At 39.4% G+C, this 17085-nt stretch overlaps 1 protein-coding gene across 1 annotated transcript in view; it reads right to left on the bottom strand.

Moving 5' to 3' along the window:
• rbpjb (recombination signal binding protein for immunoglobulin kappa J region b) overlaps positions 1–17085 on the bottom strand; it is a 54433-nt gene that overhangs the window by 14745 nt on the left and 22603 nt on the right. Inside the window, exons 2-3 of the mRNA XM_017699623.2 lie at positions 11593–11631; positions 448–543 (exon numbers count right to left, since the gene is read on the bottom strand). Coding sequence (XP_017555112.1) covers positions 448–543; positions 11593–11631 — 135 coding nt within the window. The remainder of the gene's footprint in view (positions 1–447; positions 544–11592; positions 11632–17085) is intronic.

Raw genomic sequence — 17085 nt, 5'->3', positions numbered from 1 at the left:
TGGTCTGTCTCCTTTCTGTTCTCTCTTTCATTCAGCTGTTTCTTGGGTCTGGCTGTGAAGTCTGGATTAACACTGAGACACTTCTGGTGTGATCACAAGGGAAACACATTTGCAGCCAAGAGAAGCCAGCCAAGAACGAACCACAACATGCGCTCCCCAGACACTAACTCCTCTCTGATCAATCTCTCCACACCTTCTCCTCCCCCTCCAAACATTTCCTTTCTTTCTCCTACGCTCCCTTGCTCCATTCTCCCTCCTCTCTTCTTACTCAGGCCTCTCCGTTTCTATTTCTCTGAATGTCCCCGCAGGCAAAGAAAACCTCATTTTCTCCGCTTCCTCATAGGACAGGCTGAGAGCACGAGAGGTCAAAAAAGCGAACCATCCTGACTGAAATTCACACTCACACCTCTTCCAGCTTGGATCTGTCACAGCTAGCTGCGGGTTTACCTTTTCTCATTGCCGTATGATTTCTGTGCAACTTTAGCGTGCAGGATCAGAACGGTTTGGTCTCCTCGCTCCTTCAGATAGTTCCGCATTGCTTCTCTGGAAGAAAAGACGCAGGGGAAAAAAAAGAAAGAGAAACACAGAATGTCAGTGGACCTTTCATGGAAGATCAAACTACAGCATAAAAAACACTGGCAAGTGAGTGGTCAGAGAGTGATAAACTGATGATAAAGGCAATACTTTCCATCCTTTGAAGTCATAATTATTGCTGGTGATAACAAAAGCATTGAGTATGTTCGATATTAATTCCAAATCATAACACATAACCAATGAAAAAACAAAACAACAGATTTTTTTTAAAAAAACAAAAAAAAAACAAAACAAACGTTCTAACCATACTAGTTTTATGTTTGTAAGCAGAAGATATTTTATTAACAAAACAAAGAAAACCTATGGAAATGCAGACTGGAACAGAATGGCTGAATTCACCGCTTGAAAATGAATCGACAAGCTTGTAACACTCAACATGGTCTCTGTTCACAAGGAAAGCCCCACCCTTCAGTGAAAAAGACTGAATTGGACAAGAATCATTAAAATCATAAAAAACCATCATTAGTAGGAGGGTAACAATACAACTGTCAATTTAATACGCACAGGTATTGAAGAACTAAGGCTCAACTATTTGGGTAAAATATCTAATTGTTTTATCTAATTATCTAATTTTCAGACCAATATAGCGACTGATTTAAATGCTGAACACAGAGGTGAATGTAGTTGCCCCAAACTGCCACTTAGTTGTTATGCTCTTATGCACACAGCTCACTTTCAAACTGCATTTTTAATATAAAACTATACGTTTCAGCATTATGAATAACACCTTCGACAGACTGGAGCAAATAAAGTACGCATTTTAATATTAATTATATTGCATGAAGTATAATAATCACTCAAGTAAGTCCACAATGAGGCCAGACCCCCATGCTCTATAAATATTGCTTCCTTTTTACCTCAGAATCAAAAGCAAGGAGGAAAAGCACCCTCCTCTCAAGTGTATATTAGTTCAGGGCAAACATATATTGTGAAGCACATGATTATAAAATAATATTGTGCTTCTATTATTTTGGACGCTCTAATAGACTGCAAAAGGAAACATTAACGTAAGCTGCCTTGCAGTATTGGAGAATGTATTGAATCAAGACACCACTGTATTATATGAATGCTGTGAATTTTGAGCTTTAGATCAGTTCATTTGTATGACAGCATGTAAGATGTATAGTCTTGTGCTGTCCAGTGTGTCTGTTTAAAGAGAAAGCCTGCAGAAAGGCTCGATGTGATAGCCCAAACCTCAAGAGCTTGACTCGAAACACAGGCCCAGTTTTGATTAGCCAATTCTCTGGTGAGCAAAAGTATGTGTTGCTTGCAGAGAGCATATGAACACCATGGCCAAGAACCTCAACCTCAACAGCTGGGGGTCTTTAAGAAAAAAGCAGAAAAAAAAGTGTGTGTGCGCGCTTGTGTGTGGGGTGGTGGGGGGGGGGGGGGTAATGAAGAGGGCAAAAGGACAGAAACAGCACTGCTGTGTATATGTGTGTGAGAGAGCAAATGAAGGGGGAGAGGAAGAGAAAGAGAGAGAATCCAAAACCTCTTAGCTCATAACCCAAGAATTCTGATTTCGTGTCAAATGTTACAAGATCAGTGTTCCAATTACTTCAGTTGACTAACTAAAAACAGCCCTGCATAAATACGCTTAATAATCTCTCTCAACGCAAAAGCTCGGCACAAACGTTATTACACAGTGTTTTTGTATAATAATACATTGTGTTTATGTATTTCCAGTGGTGGACAGTAATGAAGTAAATGTAATTCGTTACTGTACTTAAGTAGTTTTTTTTATGTATCTGTACTTTACTGAAGGTTTTCCATTTTTGGCTACTTTTTACTTTCACTCCACTACATTTCAAAGTCAAATATCTGACTTTTTACTCCACTACACTAAAAGGAATCTGTCGTTCCTTTTGGATCATGTGTGTATAAAAACGTAACATGTCAAAACGAAAGAAGCGTGAAGCACATCAATCAGGGCACAGTGTGAACTTTGTTTAGAGCTTGTTTTGACTTGTTGGACCTACTGACCCAGTGCAAGCACGCGGTTCATCAGTGAAGCTGTGTAAAATTATGGGAGTGTCTATTAAACATAAAATGATGGAACTAACTTCACTCTGTGTAAATACACAACAATATGTACACATATGCAGTCGTGACTGGAATGTGTCTTTCTTCTGAATTTCTTTTTATAGATTAATAATTTCTTTATATACATTTGTTTTGGCTAGTTTATGCACAGAGAACTACAGATGCAATATAGTCAAAGAAAACGTATTTGTGAACATGTGTTTAAAGCAAGTTTTTATTAAACTTAAACTTGTAACTAAGTTCCATTAAGTTAATTTTTTTGTACTTTTACTTTCGATACTTAAGTACATTTGAAGGCAAATAATATTTTACCTTGGGTATCTCTACTTTAACTCAAGTACATGATTTGTGTACTTCATCCACAGCTGTGTATATCAATATGTTTGTTTAACCCTTTCCTATCCTCTCCTCAAGGAAGTTTGGCATTATTTGTAGTCATCTAATACTTGGTCTGACAAATCAATCCTTCATTAAAGGGTCTGCATCTTACCCTTTTCTTGCTTTTTATTTTTCTATGGTCCACTTAGAACGTTTGCATGGTTTTATGAACCAAAAAGTCATAATTCATTTTTATATGACCATGTTCCAAATGATCCAACTGATGTCTCTTCTGATTGGGCTGAAATAAGCATTACTACAGCATGAAACCTGTTGTTAGTTGAAGAGGCAGATATATGCAGATTAGTTGATTTTTGCAATGTCATAATAACAATGAATTAAAAACGGGCTGTTTTCATAGAGGACTGTATGGACTGGGGAGCAGTACAATTGGAAACTAACACACGTCATCAAACTCTTTTATTGAAAGAAAAAAGTTTTCCATGCTATGGACTCTTTACAATAAATCAAGTCCATTGATGATGGAATTTAATAAAATCTATGCAATGGCTGGGGGCATCAAGGAGACATCTGGAACCAAATCTTGTTGTTTCGATTAGTTCACATTATCTCAACTACTTTTTTGAAAACAAGTTACGTTTTTACTGTTTTTATGTAAGCATTTGCCTTCATTCCAGTGATACAACGTGTTTCTTTCCATGCAAAAACAAACACTTTGTCTATATAATTGGTTTTAAACAATGTGCTTAGGTGTCTGAGACTTTTGAAAAGTACAGTACATGAAGCCTTTGACAAACAAAAGTAACTGCTGCAATACAACACTGAGCCACTGTCTGCACTCTGAATGGAAATTAAAAATGCTGAAACACTGCAGAATGATTGATGTTCTTCACAAGAAGAAGGAAAGACACAAGATGCACAGTCTGCTAAATATGCTCAAGTATGCACACACATAAAACGCTCCATTTGCACAGATGTCAGTGACACCTGACACGCCAGAGTGCTCGAAGGGACACAGAGACAGAGCAGTGGTGGGGGCAGGTCACACGCACACAGTCAGTCTGCTTCCCCTTGCCTCACAAACGCCCTCCGCACGCTCGAGTTAGACAGTCCTTTGTTATGGAAAGCATGGGGGCCCCCTGAGACATGGAAGCGAGCAGGAGGGAGGGAGAGAGGGATGGAGAGTGGGAGGGGGTGAGATAGAGAGGTGCAAGAGTCACAGCACAACAGTAACCCTTACTGGACTGGCCTAGAGCGACAATGCACAAAGCCAACAAAACTGAACTACTACACCACAACCCACACTAAAAACAGATCTATTAATAAACTAATCAGATTTTTAGAGCAGTGTTTGAAGCAGTAAACTACTCTATACAGGCACACTTATGACCACCTCACAACAATTGAATTCTGCGTTAATGCTTCAATTGTGCTTCAATTCTTCTAGTGGAAAGGTGTAATTGCATGTAACATGCAGATGAACAATCTGTATCATCCACAGTGCTTCAGACCCCCTCCTGAGTGGATCAATCTGATGCCTGCAAGCGTACTGAAAGATTGGCCTATTCAAAGAGAACTCAGTCAAAACTTGAAGAGCAACATGTCTTCTAAGGATGCAAGTGAGTTATCTACACAGTTCATCATATCTTCATCAGTTTAAAAGTAATTTCGCATTTGCGACCTCAACATTGAGCTGGACCTTCTTTTTGAGCCTGTGCATTAATACGTAAAGACATATGATGTGGTTCAAAAACCCTCTTTACAGGGTGACTCACAGCATTGCACAGACACCATATTTTAGAGAGTTTTTTCTATTGACTCAGGAATTCTACTTCAGTCAATTTTAACAAACAAAATCTTGCATAGTGTAGCTTTAAACTGAGGGGTTGACAACTTACAGTCTTAACAACTTGACAAAGATGGCAGGCTAAACGGGCTTATAGATAATCAGCCAATTTGAATAGTAAGGCTTTAGGCTTTTACTTGAATTATTTTGTTCATTATATGCAAATATTAATCAATTCATAATTGTGACAGGCCTACTATAAATGTATGTGTTTTTAATTAGATCTGCTTTAGGTAGCATTAAACCCACTGTGGGAAATAAATGCATGGCACATTTAGCTTGATGCCAACACAATACAGTAAATCACACTTAGTGCCTGCAGAAATTAGCATTGTGTTGGTAATCTGCTGAATAAAACTTAAGGTGAACGTTTCAGTATTAAACAATGAAAAAATGTATTTTATCATGTTATGTATAAATGCAATAAGCCACTTAAGGTCATCCGTTACAGCAATTTTACCGTGGGGTAAAGTGGTTTTAGGCACTCCGCTTCATGTTCAACCTGAGAACATCCCTTACTGTTAATAAACTCAAAGTAATGCAAATCCTCTCGTGACTTATTGTTTAAATCTTCACTTCAAGACAGACAACATTGGAATCAAGATGGTCTCTGACTTTTACAGGTCTGTGATTTTAACATGAGTAACATGTGTAGCAACGCACTGCATTTTAAAATATGTCCCATATTATAATTTGAATTACCCGTTTCCTCACTATCTTATGAGATAACAACCTCTGTAATAGGCCAAATAGTGAACTCTGAGGAACACCACCCAGCCTCATGAGAAAGATAGCTCTGATCAATTCCTGTAGAAAAATGATGTCATCCTCCTGCAGCTAATGTTATTGGATATCTCTGTTACACTGTATGACCTGTCCTGTGTGGACGAGTGGTGCGTGCATTTAAGAAAATATACTGCTGCGAGAGAAAACATCTTTGGGTGTCTGAGTGCCTTTCTTAATGCTTTGAATAGTTCATCTCCCAATGTTGGCAGCCCTCATTCCAATTTTAATCACCTCTCAAACATAGCTGTCCTAGCAAGCACAGAGAAGCCAGGCTTGCTTTTGGGCTTCATCAGGTTACAAGTGATTATTCATCACCTAGTCATTTATTACATTTGCACCAATTTACAATGTTAAAACTTCACTGCATGATTTCACAAGCAAAGTAAGGAGCAGTAAATCTCACCTCATATTTAATTTGCAGTCACTGATTTCACCATAACATAGCTAGATGCATTTCTAAAAAGCCTCCACGGTCCTCAAATTCAAGTTTAACGTTACTTTTAGTCCAAGCTATAGAGTTGCCTGGATTTTGAGGCTAGGAAAATAAAAGCTGGAAGACAAGTTGTACTGTGATAAGCTGTGCTGATTTTCCAAAATAGCACAAAATTTGAACATGGCCTTTATTAGCATTTATTGTACAGTTTATCCAGAGGAGAGATTGAGAACTTCTCAAAGAACTTCAAATCAAAATGTACTTGCAGAAATTTCTTGTAGACATATGTTGGATGCACCCTTTACAACTGTTTTTTGCAACAGTTAAAAAAAAAACATTTAAAAAGTGCAACAATTGTATTTATCATCTAAGCCTATGAGTGAAGCTTCACTGCTACTCCTTCAAAATTAACATCTCTAGAGCATGACGATGCCAACACTGACGAAATAAACTGCCCAAATTTGTTTTGGCTTTTTATGGTCGCACTTCATGCCATATACCAGAGCCGGAAGTGCTGGTAAGTTGCGCTAATGTGCATGACTGGATGCACCAGATCACGAACATGGCACCCAGCCAAGTACAGAAATTTGACTGGCTTCAAAACGCAACTTCCAAGCACCACTGAGAATGCATGGTAGTCACTTTCTGAAATCTTTTCATTAGTAAGTCTTTTGGCAAAACCATGTGATCCCATGCAAGTGGTCTATCGCTCCTAGGATCAGCTCTGTGGCTTTGCCCCTGCACACACACTGCTCGCATGCAAAGGGGAAGCCGCGGGAGCATGTGACTTCATATGCTGTAGACGAAAACCACACGCACTGGGCTCAGTTAACTGCTCCCTCACGGAAAAGACACAGAGGGCCAGAGCTGCCTGCCTACACACACACACACACACACACACACACACACATCTTATAAATTCCTTCTGTTCTTAGAACAAATCTTTCACTTCTGCTCAATTTGTGCAGCTAAATAAAAATGGTAAACAAGAAAATACAAGTAAACACACTTCAAAAAGTACATATGAAATTAAACATAGTGAAAGGATGAACCAGTAACCAGTAGGACAAATAAAAAAACCTCCATTCTCTCTGTAGCCAAATCACGATTACAAAAAAGTACATTTAAAAACAGTTGGGTAGGGGGGGACACTAAACTGTACACTGGTCAAATTTCTTGTTAATTCTCTAAATAGAAATAAGTACGCATTCATTCATTCACCTGTCTGAACATTTTAACCGTAATATTTGCTGGTTCTCTGTAGAGGAAGTGTTACCTTATTTTCACTCAGAAAACCAACAAAACACACAATTTGACCAGGTGTGTTTTGTTTACGACTATAAGCTGGGTATCATCAGTGATTAAAAACACTGACCAGCTGTGGGGTTCTTTAGAGTTTACATGAGGCTTTCAAGGATTCACACTACTGTTATGACATTTTGAGGCCAAGAAAACAATGTGTATGAGAAATAATGTACAAATCACTGTTTGCTTTTATAGCACTACGTCTATTTAAGATGATCAAACTTCAGAAATTTAAAACATTGTGATACATATAACAAAAACATTGTGATGTTGTAATTTTCCTCTATCACCCACTCCCTAACGGAGAGAACATCCACACAAGATTCATTCATATGCAGACACGTGCAAGCATGCACACAATGGAAGAAGTAGGGGATACTTCATGAGTCAAAATTTTCAACAGGACAGGGCAGATACAAGCATTTCAACAAGCAGAGATTGAAACTGTGCTCTGCCTCTGACTCATTACAAACATCTTTAGTTCTGGGCAAAAAACAACACTTCCAATAACATTATTACTTGACTCAAATACCTTTTTCAAATTTATATAAAACAAAAATGATTACATTTAATTCAGATTTTCAAATATTTAAAGATCAATAGATTAATATTACTTAACTTAATAACCAAGATATATAACCCTAACCCTCCTCAAAGTATCCAACTAGAGCTTTGATTACCAGTACACAGATACAAAGTCTACTAGATGTTTATATTTCACTACACAATTTTTTTTTTATAATGGCCTACAGGTCAGTTCACATTTGTGAACACATTTTTTAACAAACTTTTTAACAAATCATCTGAAAACTATGAGGTTACATAGTAACTTCACATTTGACACAAAGATTCTCCTATTAAAACAGTGGCACAATATGAATATGTTCCAACACTTGTAGCGTTAGTGCCGTCATTCTATTCATCAGCGGACAGCTTAATCTGTTTCAACAGTGAAAAGCCCTGGATATTATTGCTTATTCATGGCCAGTGATCAATTGGGAGTGAACAGAAGAGAGGCATGGAGGATGACTCAGACGGACACAGTAGGGGTTCAGAGGCACTAGCGAGGGAGGTTATTTGATGATTAGATTCTACAGATGCAGGATACATATGTATAAGTGGGGCATATGTTCTGGAGCATCTGGTGCCGCACGCCACAACACACACATAATCGCACCATTTTGTAAAGTCCATCCAGACACAAACATACACATGTTCACCCACTGAGAGCACACTGTGATCATCATCATCGTTATCACAGCTTTATCTTGTGTCCAGCATATTTGAATGAAACATGTGTAAGTTGTACACTATTGTTTCTCTGTCCTACAACTCTCTGTAAATACATAACTGCAAGGCTTTAAAGTGACAGTTTGAGCAAAAATCCTAATTTACACAACTAAAACTTTCCCTTAACTCAAATGTAGCCAAGCAAGACATATTTAGTGCCTTTTGGCCTGGAGCTATAACGATAATGTTAACAAATAATGGAAACTTTTACTCCACTAACGGGCTCTGCACAAACTGTATGCATAAATCACAACGTATATGTATATATGTACGTATGTATGCATACCGGACCCCCATCACTGCCAATTAATGAAGGAGGTACATTTTAATCAGTGACTTTTTTTAGTTCAATCAATCAATCTTTTTTTAGATTTCATATAAAACTACAACATCAGCATTAACAAGCCCACCTGTTGAGCTAGAAGCCACGGAGAGAGCCTATGAGGGAGTAATTATGAAGCGGCTTTCATGTATGCCCTCCACGCTCACGCTTTGAGTCAACCACCGGGTGGCCGCACTCTCTCAGCCATCAGCGCCAGATTCATCTCTCCTCCTTGTCCTCCTCCTCCTCTGTCATTTTCCATCTCTCTCTCTTCGCTCCTCTACTCCAGAGGCCCAAACATGAGCCAAACACTGGACACACTTCATAGAAAGCAGCCTCTGAAAATGGTTCTTGTTCTTTTTTTTCTTTTTTTTTTGAAAAATGCTCAACCTCTCATTTCCTCTCTGAGGAAGAAGAGAGAGAGAATAGAAAAGAAAGAAAAAAAGAGACAGAAAGAGAAAGGAGGAGACAGCAAAGAGAGCAAAAAATGAAAAAGCGAGAGAGAGAGAGAGAGAGAGAGAGAGAGAGAGAGAGAGAGAGAGAGAGAGAGAGAGAGAGGGGGGGGGCAGAGAGAGAGAGAGAGAGAGAGAGAGAGAGAGAGAGAGAGAGAGAGAGAGAGAGAGAGAGAGAGAGGCAGAGAGACAAAGAGAGAGAGAGGCAGAGAGACAAAGAGAGAGAGAGGCAGAGAGGCAGAGACAGACAGACAGACAGGCAGAGAGGCAGAGACAGACAGACAGACAGACAGACAGACACAGAGAGAGAGAGAGAGAGAGAGAGAGAGAGAGAGAGAGAGAGAGAGAGAGAGAGAGAGAGAGAGAGAGAGAGGCAGAGAGAGGCAGAGAGAGAGAGGCAGAGAGAGAGGCAGAGAGAGAGGCAGAGAGAGAGGCAGAGAGAGAGGCAGAGAGAGAGGCAGAGAGAGAGGCAGAGAGAGAGGCAGAGAGAGGCAGAGAGAGACTACTGCATTGATTTCGTGAGCCTACAACCAAACCTCAGCGGAGGCTTAAAGGCTTTGAACCAGAAGCACTTTTATTTTCAGACTGGTCATAAGGAAACTGCACACATGACCACAAACTCAGACATATTATTCACAAGTATCCATGATCAACTTGCAATTTATTTTAAGAATTACATACCACAGAGAAATGTCACAGAATACAACAGCACTACATGGAACACCTGTGTGCAGCCCATCTCCCACTGCTTCATAGGGTCAATGTATATGCGTTAGTGCTGCTGTTCGATTCGTTGTCTATACCAGTACACCAATACTGATGTCTCACAAAAATACTGATTTTAGGGGCATGGAGAAAAACTTTCAAAGTAACTTTGCATTACGTTTAACTTTGAACTTTGACATGTAAATTCATATCTTCAACTACCAGTGGTGCTGCTTTAGCTTTGTTGGCCCCTGAGGAGCCGGCTCCTGCACACAGCAGCACTGAGCACGGAGAAAACACTAATATATCCAGTGTCTAAACAGAAACCTTTTAATACTTCTGTCTGATCCGCAGTATGGCTGAAAGATTTGGAGAAAACATTAACTGCAATTTTTCTGTCTAATAATATGATATTCTTCTTCTTCTTCTATCGGCTGCTCCCCTTAGGGGTCGACACAGCGGATCATCTGCCTCCATCTTGCCCTAACCACTGCCTCCTCTACTTTTACACCAACCATCTCCATGGCCACCTTCACTACATCCATAAACCTTCTCTGAGGTCTACCTCTTCTCCTTCTACCCGGAAGCTCCATCTCCAACATTCTTTTCCCAATATATCCACTGTTCCTCCTCAACACATGTCCAAACCATCTCAACCTGGCCTCTCTGGCTTTATCTCCAAACTGCTCCACCTTCACTGTCCCTCTGATCTGCTGATTTCTAATCTTGTCCATCCTTGTCACTCCCAACGAAAATCTCAGCATCTTCATCTACGCCACCTCCAACTCAGCCTCCTGTCTTTTAGACAGAGCCACAGTCTCCAAACCATACATCATAGCAGGACGCACTACTGTCTTGTAAACCTTCCCTTTCACTCCTGCTGCTATCCTTCTGTCACACATCAGCCCTGACACCCGTCTCCACCCACTCCATCCTGCCTGCACCCTCTTCTTCACCTCTTTTCTACATTGTCCATTGCTCTGGATGGTTGATCCAAGATATTTGAAGTCATGTTTTCTATAAATCAAGGTCCAGTGCCTGTTTGCGTAAAACATCTTAAATATTTATTTTCCGTTAAATGCTCAAAGCATAAATTCAAAGCTTTAAAAAAATAATAATTTTCTAAATATCAAAAACTAAAAATGCTGAAACTTAAAACTTTTGGTCTGAATCTCAATTTACAAATTAATGTTTTTCCTCTGTCAATCTTCTGGACCGGCCTTGGTCACGTCCATTTTGCAATGTCAAGTGAAAGGCAAAAGACCACTGTGACTGCAGTTGCTCTTTAAAACCCCAGGTTTAAGATGCAGAGTTAAAAATCATATCCTCTGAAACTTCTGGGGAAAAAAGAAAAAAAAAAATCTCATCTTGATCATCATCATTGACACCCAGCATTATTCTTCAGTTGTTAGCATGAGTGCCAGAGTCTGAGGGCTTTTGTATTTGTTTGTTTACAAGATGAATATTGTCTGCTTACCTCGTCAGGCGCTGTGGTTGAGGGCGCTCCCCAAACTTCCTGTAATGAGAGGGCAGTGGAGAGAGACAGAGAGACAGAGAGAGACAGAGAGAGACAGAGAGAGAGACAGAGAGAGAGAGAGAGAGAGAGAGAGAGAGAGAGAGAGAGAGAGAGAGAGAGAGAGAGAGAGAGAGAGAGAGAGAGAGAGAAAAAAAAACACATGAGCATGAGAAAGACTCACAGACAACTAACCACACCACGAACACAAACATTGTGCAAGTGCATGCACACAAAACACCTGAAAACCACCCGAGCACTCTGAATTACAGTTACAGAGTGCATTCACACACACAAACATATATACACCCACACAACACAAATAAACCAAAACTGTTTATCTTCCATAATTCATGGTAACTGACAAACTCTTGCTCTCAAACATTCCTCACAGTGAACAGCAAACACACATACAGAGCGGCAGCTGCTATAGTGACCTTGGGACTGTTTAGTCACATGACTGTGTGTACAAACACTTAACAGGTGGCTCTGACCACTCTATCTTCCCATCACTCTTCAGTAGCACTGCAGACCTAACCACACTCACCACATTCGAGGACCCAATCACAACCTGGCAAACAAAGCTCAATTGGCCACCAACAGTCCACCACTTCGACGCTTCCAGTTGTTAGTCTGGTAAAAACCCCAAAGTGAGGTCAGACATCTGTATTTGGAGGGTATTTCTGAGAGACCAGGGATTTTCATGTTTACTGAAATCTTTGGGACTGGACTGTGTAGGAAAGGCAAATCCTAACGGACATGTCCCAGACACTGAAAGACCCTGGAGGATGAGTTCAGACCTTTGAGTTTACTTGTGATGGACATCTCATGCAAATTTCTGATCGACATAAAAATGTCCTTAAAAAATTTTAAATGAACGGTCTGTCTGCACTTGCACCTCATGCTAAGTGACTGTCAGTTTGCATGTAAGTCAGAAGACACTGTTAAAGCAGACGGTTGTTGTCTGTGTTAACTGACAAAACTTACCAAACCCTACATCAACAGAAAAGATATAGCCAAGTAACACTACTATAACAAAGATTCCGATTAAATATTTATTGGGAATTTTTCCCTATGTGGTCTGAGGCATATCAACTGCCAAATTTGGAGAAGCACTTATTAGCAGGTGGTTACATAACAAGTGCTCAGTTAGAATTATTTTAAATTCTCTGCTTACAGGACGACACACAAACGCTCATGAATAACATTTTCTATTCTTTGATCCTGTTAAAGCAAGTGGTTACTGAATTTTATGCCCTAAATATTATATTGGTTGAGAGTGTTATGGTGATCAAACGAGCAACGTTGTGAAGATCAGACATGGAAAACCCCGAGACACTGAGTCAACTTTCCCCCCACACAACCGCGATACTTCATGTCGGCCAACTTTGGCCCAGATAAAATTAAGGCTTCTTTCTTCTGAGCATGTGACTAAATCCTGGAACCACAGATCGCCAAAGTACAGTAATTTGTAGGAAACTGATGGGTTTTCTTTTAAGGCTACAACATCTTTTAGGTGATTAATTGCTGATGTAAGTTCACTCATATCATAACCAGACCACTCATGACATCATCTACTTGAATGCATCATGCAGAGAATTTGAAGGGTGCCCTTTGTTAACATGTATCAGGCTGAGGTGTTGCTTTTTGTACGGCTTGCGGTAAACTCACAGCGCTGGATTTAACTACTGCACAAAGCCCCAAAGAGTTCGTATTAGGCATTACAGCATCCTTTGATGTTTAAGCCATTGATTTTAGGGTGAATGTTACTGCAGCTGAACTGCACTGGCTGGATCAGACAGCTGAGGATGAGAGCATCACCATGGTGAGATCCTTGCTGACTGGATCTCAGCACAAGCGCGCCTTTTAGTCACTCATATTAAACTATATTTTGACAAAAAAAGTAATAGTACGCTTCTGTAAAATGTATAGTAAAATCGCTGCTGTAAAATCGTTACAGCAGCTTCAAGTAGTGTTGCTTGGTCTTAAAACAGGGAGAAACTTTCAATTATACAACATTTTCAAAATTTATCAGGGTATTGATTTTATCTTTTTCTTGCTACTATATGATAAACATGTCTTGCAAACCAGAAACAGTTAGTTTTCATTACACCGTTTTGCTGTTTTCTATCTAAAAAGTTATACTAACACACAGTGTTACACAGTACTGTAAATGACACACACAAGATCTCCAGAAAGGAAACATGCTAATTATTTTTTATGTCGTTCATAAAAGCTCTCGGTAAATGCCATGCAGGGCAATGAACTGTCACATCCTTGATATCATATCATATGTAAAGTGAACAAACCTGCATTTAAAAAAAAAAAACTAAACCCAAACTACACGGCTACAGGGATGCCACTATTTTATGGAATAGGATACAATCATGGAAATCACTATGTATCACTAAAACTGAAAACTGGCATATATCACTATGTTGTGTACCAATCCTGGTATACAGATACTCATAATACAAGCAACAATCATTACAGACGCAAAATAAAAATCATTATGTAAAATCAGGTTTGGTGTTATTGCTGCAGGTTAACCTCGTGATGCACCTCATACAGGAGCGCACTCTCCTGAAGCGCCTAGTGAATGCACAGCAACCATTCTGTTAGCCTATTAGACGGCAGGTCTGTAGACAGGAGGAGGCTGTGGAGGGTTTAAAATAGAAGAGGAGAGAAAAATCGATGGCTGGGTCTTCGAGCTGCAGCCCCGCTGGGCCGCAGGGAGTTAGGGCAGGATCTCCAAGGCAGAGTCACGCTGGCCCTGCCACGAGATCGGAGCAGCCTACAGCCGGCCGTGAGCACAGCCAGCAATGAATGTGAGAGTCAAGAGCCACCCTGTCATCTACAATAATGTAAATAACCTGTACACATAATTCACATACTATGAATATGTACCGTCTGTACATTCATAATGAAATAAATGTACAGTTTATAATGAAACTGCTCAGAAGCTGTTTGTATCTGAGGCAAATACACACATCTTGGACTGCTAAACACTAAGCAGAAGTTATGTGTATAGGGCAAGACAATATGGACATAAAAAGCAGTGTTAGATAAAGCTGTTGATTATTACGACAATATGAGAAGTATAAATTAGATAAATTTATATAAATTATTCTGAAATTCTTTAATAATATATAGATTACTTAATAATATTATTAAAAGATTATTAAAGCATGCCTCAGACTTGATGTGACAGAAGCACAGACTTCTTTTTGCTGTGTAAATGTAACTAACCTCTTTTAGCCAATGGCAAAAAAAGCAAAAGACAAAAGCCAGACAAAAGCCTTCACTACTGTGTAAAATAAAAATAATGAAAAACTAACAGCCAGTAGCTGCTACCAGGACTCCAAACACATGTTTCTTTACTGTAAGGCTGAAAAAGGACACGTCACTGATGTACATAGTTTATTTCAGAATTATGTTTAGGAGTTGTGCAAGCAGTTGACTGTAATCGGCTGTTTAGCCGAATGGTTAAGTAACTTGCTCTCCACATGGCACAGGAAAATATAAGCCCAATGCACAGAAGCACTTGTGAGGCTTCTAATGCCATGGTCCTGCCAATTTTGGCTATGTGCAGGTAATGTAAGCTGTTCTGCCATTGCAGCCCTTAATGTGTTTATTGTGGAAACCCATATGATGGAAATATGATTTATCATAAAGCCCTAGTTTTATACTACAGTGAGCTGCCCTTCATACTTTTCCAACATCTGAATGCATGTCCCTAAACATTATTTATCTATAGACTATTCAGATGACTGAACAATCATAATAAAATAAAATAAATAATAATAATTTAAAAAAACAACACATAAAAATTTACTTAACTGAACGTATAGCCCTGCAAATATTCTAAAACACCATACTGGAAAAAGATAAACTGGAAGTGTGTAAAAAGCATAATTGTCCCATCAGCCAATGTAGGCATTGACCATGTACATATGTGTTGATGCCAATATACACTCACTGAACACTTTCTAAGTAACACCTGTATACATACTCATTCATGCAACTGTCTACAGCAGCAGACAAATGGCAGCAGTGCAGTGCAAAAAATCATGTAGATACAGGCCTGCAGCTTCAGGTAATGTTCATGTCAATCATCATAATGGGGAATAAAAAGTGATCTCATTGACTTTGGCCATGTCATGTTTGTTGGCACCAGACAGGCTGATTTGTGTATTTCTATAACTACAGATTTTCAAACACAACAGTTTTAGAGAGTTTACTCAGTACAGTGCAATACAGATAAAACATCCAGTGAGGTCGTTCTGCAGATGGAAATGCCTTGTTGATTAGAAAGGTCAGAGGAGAATGGCCACACAAGCTGACAGAAAGCCTAAGGTAACTCAGATAGGTACTCTGTACAGTGGTGGTGAACAGAAAAAAAAAATCTCAGAATGCATGTCACGTTGAACGTTGAGGAGGATGAGCTACAACAGCAAAAGACCATGTCAGGTTCTTCTTCCGTCAGACAAGAACAGAAAGGTGATGGTCCAGTGGGCACAGGGTCACCAAATTGGACAGCTGAAGACTCGAAAAATGTAGCCTGGTTTCTGCTGAAGCACAAAAATGGTAAGATTAGAATTTGGTTCCAACAGCATAAATCCATGGACTCTGCCTTGTCAACAGTCCAGGCTGGTGGAGGTGGTGCAAAGGTTTGGGGAGTGTTTTCTTGGCATAGCTTGGGCCCATTAATACCAATTAATCATCACTTACATTTACATTTACAGCATTTAGCAGACGCTCTTATCCAGAGCGACTTACAAGAAGTGCTTTGTTAATCTAGATCTTTGCTAGTTACCAATATCTTAGAGAAAAAGAAAGTCCTGAGCTCAGATACTGCTAGAAACAAATATGTCACTGCAGACACCAAGAGAAAAAGAAACAGAGTTGAACGTGGAACTCTGTGCCATCACTTCAATGCCACAGCCTACTTGAATATTACTACTGCTGTGCACACCTTCATAGTCACAATTGACCATCTTTCCATGAATCCACTTGGTAGTCTAGTGAAAAGAATAGTTATTTTCAGAGAATTACAAATTCAGTAAAATGAAATAAATGTTGACATTTTTGCACATGTAGCCCGGCATCACCTAAAAAAAATTATTTAAATTACTGGGGAAACCTGACTGAAATTTAAGTGCCAGAAAGGGTTCTTTGAGCAATGCAACAGAAGAACCATTTTAGTTCCCTAAAGAACCATGTTTGTAGATGCAGTGTGTGAGTGTGAAGAACCTTTTAAATGTACAAAGAACCTTTACCAGTTTAAGGTAAAAAAAAAAAACTCTTTTAAAAAAACTTTTAAAAAAACTCAACTTTATATGTAGGTTGCTAAAACTTAAAGACGTTCTTCACACATACACTCCCTTTTCAACAATCGTTCTCCACAGGACTGTCCTCTGAAAGGCTCTTTAGGGAACTAACAATGGTTCTTCTATG

The sequence above is a fragment of the Pygocentrus nattereri genome, chromosome 2 (assembly GCF_015220715.1).
Source record: "Pygocentrus nattereri isolate fPygNat1 chromosome 2, fPygNat1.pri, whole genome shotgun sequence".
Classification (NCBI taxonomy): Eukaryota; Metazoa; Chordata; class Actinopteri; order Characiformes; family Serrasalmidae; genus Pygocentrus; species Pygocentrus nattereri.
This window is presented reverse-complemented; position numbering and strand designations above follow the sequence as displayed.